The sequence below is a fragment of the Ischnura elegans genome, chromosome 10 (genome assembly GCF_921293095.1).
Source record: "Ischnura elegans chromosome 10, ioIscEleg1.1, whole genome shotgun sequence".
In the NCBI taxonomy this organism is placed as follows: Eukaryota; Metazoa; Arthropoda; class Insecta; order Odonata; family Coenagrionidae; genus Ischnura; species Ischnura elegans.
In genome coordinates, this window is record NC_060255.1 from 16,045,763 (window position 1) to 16,057,676 (window position 11,914).

At 40.7% G+C, this 11,914-nt stretch overlaps 1 protein-coding gene across 1 annotated transcript in view; it reads right to left on the bottom strand.

Annotated features, from left to right (window-relative positions):
* The window catches only part of LOC124166624, a 425,295-nt gene extending 418,163 nt beyond the window's left edge, over positions 1-7,132 (bottom strand). The window contains exon 1 of the mRNA XM_046544237.1: positions 7,041-7,132. Within this exon, the coding sequence (XP_046400193.1) occupies positions 7,041-7,095 (55 nt within the window). The 5' untranslated portion in view covers positions 7,096-7,132. The remainder of the gene's footprint in view (positions 1-7,040) is intronic.
* Between the last annotated feature and the right edge of the window lie 4,782 nt (positions 7,133-11,914).

The window sequence follows — 11,914 nt, forward strand, 5'->3', positions numbered from 1 at the left end:
GTAACATAAAATGAATAAACAACCGAACATTTCAAATTGATCCAAAAATTGCATCAACACCTCACTACAGCAATGACCCAACGAACAAAGAAAAGTAAACACAGATTATGATCAACCTTTTCCATTAACAATTATTTATATAAAGATTAATTTTTACTCAGCCATTATCAAATAAACATGGCTTCACCGCACAAAACTCGAAATTATCTAAAAAACAAAGAGGAACTATAGTAAACCCTAAAATCAAGGAGGCGTATGTGCGTGAGATATACTCTGCAGACTTACAAGTCACATCGATAAAATTTTAAAATAACAATCAGTCAATTCAGAGCCTATATGATTAAATTTCTAAGCTTCCGAAAACGAGCTGAACGTATCTAAGTTCACTTTCAAATAACTTAAGTCGCGATATCGTAAATAGTCGCAATTTATGAATGAAATACAATTAAATTCGTACTCTTGGGAAATCTCTTGGGGAACAAGCCAAATTAACTAAGAGAAAATACATCTCACAACAGCAGGAATTGTCCAAGAAAAGCTATGAAAGCTAGAAATAAATATTTTTAAGTGACATTGCTATTTGATTTGTAAGCATTTCACAACAGAAATATAAACAACAGCAAACTTTTCAGATGAATTTATAGCCAAAAATTAAAATATTTTGATACAGGAATGAAGCATGCTCTGATTGATAAAAACTTAGTAATTTCCTTTCCAACGAAAGCGTTCTCTAGCAGACGTTGAAAACTGTCTCCTCGGCTCCTTTCTTAGCCTCTCGGCTAAGAAAAATCATTCCAGCAATATTGAGACGTACACTCAGGAAGTAAACAGGTGCCTGATAGTGAAATAAATAGGACTCCCTTTGTTCTGAAGCGATTCCGAAGAATTTTTTATTTAAACCTAACATAGGTAAAATACTCGACCACATGCCACTTAAGTTTTCACTTCAAATGTGACGTGAAAAAAAGGTAAAATACCACAAAACCGTGGAACTTGGACAAAGTTCCACGGTTTTGTGGCACTGGCCTGAAATAAATCACTGAACGTTGGACTATGATCCAAGTAGGGCCATAAAATTGTAGAATCATTTCACAGAAACACACCGATAAAAGTTTTACCGCACACGATTATATTTCCCCCATGAAACATTATCAATGAATAACCAAGTTACTCGTCGATCCTTAAATTTGACGCAGTGAAAATCAATTATCATGTCACTTTGACCCAAAAGAACGTCGAAGAAACACTTCCTCCTTGAGCTCAAAAGATGATGATCTGATCGGGACCCGAATTTTATATAAAAATGTGACCTTTGATCCCACGAAATGTGATGGCACGGGCTTTAAAACAGCTTCGAGCACCTCCTTTAAAAAAAGCTGATACCGATGCTCGTCAACCGATCGTAAAAAATGAAAACTTTTACTGCCGTCTGGTCAAAAGTTACCTCCCTAGGAGAATGGAAGCTTCTGTTTGCCCCGATGTGCGTAGTAATCAAGACCAATCATGCGTATCCGAGCGTGATAACTCGACGGTCGCCATCGTCGAATGGTTTCATTTCCGAAACGATCAATAAAGCACAGCCTTGGTGTGAAATCACACTGACTTTATGACTCTATTGCATCAAAGCTGATTTCAACGCATCACCGCGATTATGACATTACCACAAACATTGAGCGAGCACGTAAGAAACGTATTCACATTACATTAAAAGAAAGCGAGCTTTCTTGCCATGATTAAGTGTCCATGAAGCCGTTGATCAGTTTGAATGTTTCATTAAGAGGATATTATTCGAATACAAGCTTTACTGTAATGTTATTCATCACATGTGACAAATTCCTCCATTACATTCTGTAGAAAGCACGACAAAAACATGAATTTAAAAATGAAAAAAAAATACAATTTTCATTTCGAAAAATGAATATTTTGTAGCCACTTAAGACCATATGAGCGCTTTCTTGACAAAGCTAACATCCGAGAAAGCCGATACGTAGCCAGAATGTTAGTACTGGAGGGGATCCCATTATAATGTGATACATAAGAAAAAAGTATCACCACGGAAATGAACATAAGCAATGATTGATTAGAAAAAAAACATGCAAAAATTAGCTGGTTACAGGGGCACATCGACAGAAGATCATAGCCCATTTTCAATTTCTATAGTACAGTAATTTCTACATTAAATTTCAATTTCTGTAGTATAGTAGAGAAATGCACACCGTCAGGCATCGCTTCGCAGGTCGTAAGTATAACAATACATGTTTCTGATACTGAAAAAGAGTAGAAAAACTACAGCAAAATGAAAGAGCATGTAGCCCACTGACGGATTGGTATAATATATACCAATCATCACCAGTCATCAACCGTTATAAACGTTACTATAATATTAATATAATATAAATTAATATAGCAAATATAATAATAAAATAAAGATGAATATACATAAAATAATATAGTAAAAATTGAAATCCGCAATTAGCGTTTTGACGACTAGAAAAATGGTATTCGGTAACTTATCTACAGCGTCAATGAAATTGCAAATTAAAGTTTCACTCGCTTTGGCGGCTTCTATTTCATTCTATTTAATCCAAACGGCTAAATTCAACGATACCTATTTACCTGTAGGCTTATACTGCATAACCAGAAGAGAACATCATTCGCGACTTCATTGTGTGGTTCCGGAAATAAGGGCCGTCACATAGCATTGGCAACTCAAAGTAGCATCTTATACTATTTTTATATTTCTTTTATCAACGTCCAAATGCCTTTATAACTACAACTCATTCTCGGACTAATAATGATTGTTAAATTTTTTCAATTTTTTTGAATAAGCAGCCCTAAAAATGTAAGTGTGAATGAATTCTTTTAAACGACCTCAAAATCCTTTCCCTATTATAAGCAGCCTTCCCTTGCAAGAAACCGCTTCAGCGATAATGATATTTTATCGTCCCCATAGTAACAATTTTTCCTCCCAGATTACTTGATCAATTCTTCAGAAACTTCACTCTTTTCCCGAAAATATCAACTTTTTACCCAGGAGGACTAAACGGGAAACAATATTATCTGTTGCCGGCATGGCGTGAACTCAAAGACAAGTAACCGGACGTCAAACGCGAATTTTCCCTCGAAGGGGCAATAATTGTACAGGAACAGATTTCGCTGTATAGACCATGAAATTTAGACAATGATTAAAGGTATAGTAAATGCCATGGCGTTCACATGTGATGAAAGGAAGAAGCGATAGTAGGATACGTAGAAATAAGATTCCCGACACAGAAATTTCTTTTCGAAGTGGATAAACATGAATGCTGAGAGAAGTGGAAGTATTCCAGAAGTAATATAAATATTAAAATCAATTTCAGAAGTCGAATATCCTTTCGAGTCTACGAGCCGCGTTATCAAGTTTGCATACGCCGCGGGCCACAAAGACGTCTACTTACATGAGATATTTTTAGGTAAATAATTAATGCCCAAAATTTAAGAAGGAGACCCTTTAATGGCCATTATAATTATCTTGATTAAGGAATTAATGAACAGTTAGTAGTTGCGCTGACCGCATGAAATTATTTTCAGGGTTGCCGAACCCTTATCTTTTCCATTTTCTTAAAGTAACCCGATATAATGCAAAGAATTCGGATAAAATTTTGAAAAAAACTACAAAGCCTACCAAAACAAAGCGGATGGCTGTGGAATCACGAAATATAATCTTCCAAGCATCAGAAACGGTAATTACCCATAGTAATATTTACTCCGCCCACACAAAGACATTGCCGAAATAGAAATGGTACATGTAAACTTCATACGCAGCATATATAAGGCATTCCTTCAACAAGCCGACAAGCCAAGTGCGCAGAAATAGCAACTTATGGTTTTTATCCGAAGAATGGCGAAAAAATATATTATATGTAATGGAGGAAACCTGGTTTCAATATTAATGATTTAAATATATTAATATTTAATTCACCAAAATATTTTGAATGCTACCATGGCTAACTTCAATTTACAGTTTTCAGTGTGGTGCTCGGCACCGAGAAATTTCATGAATGGCAAGTTGTCAATCATTTCTACGTATTAGTATAGTGGTAGATATTACGCTTTGAAATAATTCATCCAAATATCCATTTATCGGGAGAATTTCCAACCTCACAATAGTTACTCAAAAAATTTCACATTCTCCTCGCGTTAGTATTATTCGCCATTATATTAGAACGCCAAATAAAATTCAGTCATCAGCTGTAATCAATCTCCAGCATGGTTTTTCTTTGATATTTCCGCTCAATTCTCTTATCCGCAAAATTCTTACGTTATCCGTGAATATTTATGCAAAATTCTTTAAAACTTTCATTTATTCCACTTATGGTATCTTCTGACAGAATTCTCTATCTCTCCTCTTATGTTTGACAAACGATATTCCAAAAATCAGAAACAAGAAAAACTCAATTCCAGCGGATGTTTCACAAAACGGAGATGCATCTCACCCGGAACAGAATCTTCCCGAAGTCGCCCGCGGACAAAAAAAAACGGATACTCACGCTTCCCTGGCCTTCGACCGGCCTTGACAAAAACAAACAACTCATTTGAGAAAAACCGTCACCCGCAATCACAGTCAGTAGTAGCATTTTTCTCTCTCTCAAAACCTACCGCAGCAACAAGTCCCGGTTCGACTGGTCCACCATATGGCGACGTGCGGGCGACAATATCCAAAAAGGAGCTCCTACATCACGTGATCGTCATCCATTCTCAAAGGCTCGGAAACCACCGCCGCGCTGCCAAAGAGTGTGGTCACGACACGCGGTGCGATGATATTCGAGAGTTCCAGTGGGACACGTCCGAGGATTGAGGAACCTCAAAGCACACCACTCAGCACAACTCCGCCAAGAAAATCCGGAACGGAGATAAACAAACGAGCGGTGTATCACACGCCACGAGGGAACTTGAACATCCAACAGGTACACGCTCACAAATTCCAAAGGCTTGCCCGCGAAGGCAAGGAAGGAAAGTCGTAACACAAGTAGTCGGGAGACTACCGAATCGTAGACAGTTATGTGCGCCGATTTGGCGCGGCTTAAAACAATACAACAGTGCTTTCGCCCAACTGAAAACACAAGCGTGTCAACCGATGAGAACCTTAAGGGTGGACACAGTGCTGTGGGAGACAGGACAGCCCAGGCGGGCGGCAACAGCTCGACTGAACAATTTCAGCGCCATTCCCCACCATCCATACCCATCGAATAAAACTTTGCGGCAAAAATAGACTCGGTCACATGACAACTTTGGGCATGTCAGGCGATTTTAACCCCGACGACCGAATAGGAGACAATGTTGGGTCCTTCCCCGAGCCCCCAAGAGCACAGGTTGTCGGAACACAAGCGGGACTAAACACGGGACCGACTATATCATCAATGGTAACTCAAACAGGAGTGACACAAGCCTTTCGGTCATCCGGAACACACATCCGCCGTCAAACAGAGCGACCACGGCGAGGGAGTTTGTCGGAGAAGGAGAGGTAACCGACACTTCACCCTCACGGCGCAGGTCCTAAACTAGTTTTACAAAAATCCTGAGGGGGGGAGAGGAGGAATTGGGGGGGATCTCTTGTGAGAGAAGTGGGGGGGAGTTGCGTCTTTCGCCGAGTGTGCGAGAGTGAATGCGAATAGTGGAAGGGGTTTTGGGGGGGGGGGTGAGGAAATCTGAGGTTTCAGGGATGAAGAGGTAGGATAGAAGCAGTGGAAGACTTAGAGAATGGAGGTGGGAAAGACTGGAGAAGGTGATAATGGAGTGGGTGGAGGCACACGGACACGTTCATATATATATGTACGTGTTCCTGCGTGTTATTCGGTGAAAGGAACGGGTGCGGGAGGAATCGAGGGAGCGGGAGGAGCGCGGCAGAGGAGCGGAAAGGCGGGAGATCGAGGGTGCGGCAGTGCGCGGGCGCCGTCTGGATGCAGCAGTGGCCCAGTGGTGCCGGACGGGAGGGGTAGGGCAGGCGCCGTGTGGGAGCAGAAGGACAAAGAGGGAATGTCACGCACACGGGGAGAGTAAAAACCATGCGAGGACACAAAAGGGTCAGGGGTCGCTCGGTGCCCATTGTTTTAACCCTCCGTGACAGAATAAGATCATTCCGTTTTAAGACAGCGCTAAGGTCATCAAGAGCCAAGGCTCACAAGCGCCGAAGGGCACTGTTTAAAGCGATAGGTACACGCGATACGTAGGTAACACCACAACCAAACAAGCAGCATGGTGAACCACCAAACTGAAGCAAACGTTGAAACTGGCCTAGTGGCCAACCCGTTAAAATTTTGATAACTACCCAAATGGAGTCCATAATATGAGAAAATACGTTCCAGATTCGACTAAAAAATACAATTCTGTCAAAGGTCGTAAAACAGTTCCAGTTTTCCCTGCTTTATTTATTCCACCTTGACTATGTGCTAGGCATAAAATTGACGAAAAACTTGTCCTACTAGACTTGTCTTAGCAATCGTAAGGGCACTGAATTTAACGCTGCACGAAATAATTCCGAGACCTTGCTTTCATGCAGTGTTACTCGAAATGACACGGTCATAGATATTCATAAGCCGCGAGGCGTTCTAGGAACGTGTCGCGGGGACATAGGATAATAAGCCTTCACTACCACAAAAAAACGACCCTTAAAGTAACCCCACTGAAATCAGCTCTTAAGCAGACATTACGTCTCGTCTCATAACCCAATCCACTTGCACATTTCATCCACGGCAACACAATGCTAAAAAAAATCAACACTGTTTCACACACAAAAAAGCAGCAGCACATCCATTTCTTTTTCAGAGGAAAAAAAGACATTTCCTTCGGAATGATCAACACATTCACCCACCAGGCACGTAACACAATAAAAGAAACTCACAGCCATAATAACCCCATAAAAGCAGGGAGTAGAAACCAATGAATTCACGGGACCACCTGGAGTGACCACATTCAAATCACCGTGGTCATAGGGTCTGACGGCAGGGTGATCAGGGAGAGAGATAGAACACGGGGTTGAATGAAATCAGAGCTGAGCTTACCTCCCATGGGCAGCCTTCTCCAGCGTGTCTTGCACCTCCTTCCCTTCTTTCCCATGGCACGACCTTCTCACCGCCGCTCGCGATACCTCCGCCGCCACCACCTCCACTGGGATGTCCCCCTCCTTGCCCCCCGACAAAGATCATAAGGAACCCGCCTCCACCCTCACGGAGACTAAGAAGAGGCGGTGGTCCTGGACCACTCCACCTCTTCTCCCTCCGAAGTTAAGAGGTCGCGGACCCCGACACACACTGGGCCGGAGGAAGGCTTCAGGTTGTCCAGTCTTCGCCGTCACACGGGAGAGCCCCTTACACCGGCCGCCAGCAGCGAGCGAGCCCACCACTATGACAACGGACTCATTTTTCGCCGGACGGTCGCCAACACCGACCAGTTCCTTCCCCTTCTACGTCCTCCGGCTATATCTATCACCCTTCATACGAACGCGCACGGCCACAAGACAAAACGCACACGAGGGTATATCTTCCCTCTCTCTCTCTCCTTCCTCCTTATCTCTCTTCGTTCTTTCTTTATCTTCTCTCCTCCTCGCAGGGGGCACTCCTGTTTGCCAGGCCCGGCCGACCACTTCGCCCCCAAGCGGCTCGGAGAGGAATCTTCCCCCGCGTGACGTCAGAACTCGGAGCTCCGTCCTCCCTTCAGTTTTTTCTTTCTTTACATATGTATGTATCAGTTCTCAAAACCCCCTCCCCTCCGATCGGGACTGTCGTAGCTTCCTCCGCTTCCCACGTGATAAGTCGGCGGCGCCTCACTCTTGCTCCCGCGGAGCCTTTCAGTGCGTCGCTTGCCTGCTGGCCGGCTCCCGCCTAGCTGGAAAAGAGGCAAGAGAGTGAGGCATGGTTTATAGAGACAGAGAGGAATAGAGAGACGGTGCAAGGGGTGTTTCGCGCGCGCGCAGCTGATGACTGAGAAAGTTGCCCGCCGGGAAGCGCTCGGAGGGGTTTGAGGGGAAATGTTGGGGTAGAGGGGAGGGGGAAAGTAAAGCGACGGAGGGGAAAGAGGATCGGTGACGAAAGAGCTACCACGTGGTTCGATTCCATCGAAAGTATGAAGTACAAGAGATTATACATGGGAATTATTTTCAAGAAAGCGATTTTTACAGCCATTATCAGTGACGAATCTACTACATTTCTAAGTGGCAGGCCCGGATCAATATAAATTCAAGTTACATACTTTAACTGAGGACCCTTCAAGATATTTATGCTTAAAATAAAACAAATATCAACCTTATCAGCGAGAGATGCTCTTGTTCCTTCTCAGATAATTTCTTCCAGCAGAACAATGTAAATTTAAGTTACATACTTTAAAAAACGACACTCCATGATACTTATACTTGAAATAAAACAACTGCAAGCCTTATCAGCGGACGATGGTCTCGTTCCTTATCAGATAATTTCTTTTTGCCGAACAATTAAATAACATCGAACTTTAAGAGACGTTATGCCCAAGCCATGACGGCATTAATGGATTTAAGGTCCCTACTATGTTCAATGTGTACCATAATGGGGTCACGGAAACGGTAAAGTGAAATATTTGTATGGGCAGTGGAATCCTACGGTTCAGAGACAACATTAAAACACGAACTTTGTAATTTTCCACACATATTAATGGAATTTGATTTTAAAAATGTAATAAAGTTGAAGAAAGATCTGAGGTTTTCCCGGCGTATGCTGTTGTTGAAGTTTATTCGGGATTGCCACCGGATAAGGTTCTCAATCTCTGCCCATATAGGCAGAGATGGAGAACCTTATCCGGTGGCAATCCCGAATAAACTTCAACAACATGTAATAAAGTTGTCAATTAATTTAGCATCTAGGGCTAGTTGTTATTGATTGATAGGAGGAACTACAATAGCTTATCGCTGAGGGCGGTACTAAATAGGAGGGCTTAGTTCCTATCAAGACGTGTATCACATGAAAAAAATAATTCGAAAAATAAAAAGATAAATACTAGTCAATGCACAAAAACGTGCATAATTTAAGACGAACATTTCACGGGCAGTTTGACAAAATAATATTTTTTTTTGCTTGTAGCCGGGCGGCTTTACAATAGAATATTCGCAGTAAAGGTTAATAAAGGAGTAAAAAAGGCAAGCTACCGGTTGCCTTAAATCGTGTTTACATCAAGGATTAATTGAAGTAATCTGAAAATCCCCTAAAGAAGCTAAAATCAGATTATAACAAGCATGCATACATATTTCCTTATGACCGTTACCAAATGGGTTATCATTGCAACATCTCTGTATTTTATTCCCTGGGAGGTAAGTAACAGCATGACCATAGTATAAGAGGAAAGACAGGTGATAAAATATCTAGCTCCTACGAAGTCTACCTAATTTACCAGCGCCATAAGTATTAAGGGAATTGCTTTAAAAGTAGATACAATATATATTGTTGGCGAGTTCACACGATTGAATCCTGACAACATTATATCAGTGAAAACATGTTGCAGTGTTCTACAAATGCATCTAAGACTTTTAACCTGTTTTGGCGTTTTCAAGCTATTTTCAAGAATACAACGCTTATCCTCTTACGCAAAGGGTACTGTGGAGCATAATAAGCTAGAGAAGAAAAATATGGATAGTTTGAGAGATATGACACAGCAATCACATAAAATGAAGGAATATAACGGAGGGAAGAATTGAAGGAAAAGTACCGTAGAGGAATACGCGGAGATACGAACTTGGAACACATAAAGAAGGCAACATCGGAAAAGATCATTACAGAGCAGGAGGAGCTAGAGAGGGAAATGGAGATATAAATGAGACAGTCCAATGGTTGCATCGCATACTTGCAAACATTTATTGAATATGACGTTCAAGAAGAATGATAAACTTCCTGTTTCCTGCCGAGGACTTCCTACCGCTCACGCGGATATGATTTTGTTTCGTTGTGTCTCGTGTTGATTCGGAGATGTGAAGACCAGAATTTCGATTGCTGACTGTTTTTTTATTACAAAATTAGTAGGTCTACTCGTGTGCATATCCTCATGGGGATGAACATTTTATTATTTCACGTTATTTCCGCTGCTAATGTTTGGCCAGCACCGTCGATTTTGTATTCAATAATCACCGTAGTTATCAGGAAGTCGCTACTGATGACTCACTCAAGTGTTTTATATTACTTTACCCAATGTATGGCCAATCAAGGAAACATAAAACGGGATGTTTTTTATTTACATTACGCCAATTTTTTTCTGTGATGCAATAATTCAATGAACTGAAAGATAAGTGGCTCATAAAAGAATCCGTTAGAAAACGTGTATAATTGTTTAAGTTCCTCGAATTCTACTTTGGATAGATAGATACATAGATAAATATTTATTGTTCCGGAAAAAATCAATGAGAACAAAAATAATAATAATAGTTTTCAGGTGCATCTGCAACTACAAATACAGACAAACTCTTCCTATTTTGAAATATCTATATATAATGTCTTCCCATTTCATAGCATAACAAATGTATGTACCATCGTAAAAAAAGCGAATGGAGTTATAAACCAAACCGAATTTGATATAACCCAAAGAACCTCGAGTATATTTAGCTTAAAAAAATGACAAAATGGCACAGTAAATAAGGAACTACAATAACATTTTTTTATTACATTAACACAAAATTTTGAAAAATAAGAGGCACTCATTTTAACTTATTCCCGGAATTGCTTTAGTAATGCCATAGGAAGCAATGAAAACATGCATTGTATTTTGGTAATAACTGCCCATAGTTCTGTTTTGAATGCATGTACCGACGTAAAATAAGCAATGAAGATATACACCAAGCCCGATTTGATACAAGAACTCATGTACTCAAAAGAAATCATGCATTCTTAACAAATAAAAAAATGGTACAGTATGTAAGGAACCAGAATAATATGAACTAAATTTTTTTTAATAAAAGCAACTACTTCTAATTATTCCCAAAAATGCCTGAAGAATGCTGTAGGAAGCTACGAACATTTGTACAGTTTTCTCGTAATATCTGCCTGTAATTCCGTTTTGAATAATACTAATGATTTAACTAGTCAATCAATCATTTAAATGGATCTGGCAACTACGATCACGCGAGTGACAATTTATAAAAGTTAATCTTCATTGAAATCCGTGATAATAATATTTTATTGGGCATTTAATCGAAGTACACTGTTATAGTATCGTCATTTTAAAAAAAAACAAAGAATAATCTAGTAATTAAAATTTGATTTTAGAGGCATTACTCTCCACAAACCTCTGTAATGAATTCTTTAGACAACAGCCGGTCATAAATAAACGTTTCAAATCTTGGCAGCCTGACAAGCCCGGCCTCTTTGGGAAGTATACAGAAATACTTATTTTTTTGCATAAAATGAATTAGTATCTCTAGGTAATCTACAGGAAGAACACCATTGTAAGCGCATTTCCGGTGCTTCCCGTAGGCCGCGTACATAAAATTGGATGGGGTAGTGCTACGGCCTGTGCTTTCATCTCGGAGGCTAGGCCTCAACGAAGGTAAGCCATCCTATTCGCTGACGGCGTTCGTTGCCTTGGGAATATAACGCACGGTGAGGGTTGCGTGAGCTCCAGGCGCTATATAACCCTTTCCAGCATTGACCTTCGCCACGGCTGCTGAACGATATGAGTCGACTCGGTGAAAAAATCGATTGCCGAGCACGATTCATGGTCACGGAGAGTGATTTTCAACAAACGGATTCCAATCAATACTCTAATGACACGCATCACTGTCGCTCGCACGATTTTCCATCGAAATTGGTTTGGAGGATCAAGCTATCACGTTGAAATTTTCAGGATCATACAGAGTAGATTATCAATAGCAGCATATATATCAAATTTGAAAATTTCAACCGCAGGATTCACTGAAATTTAAAAT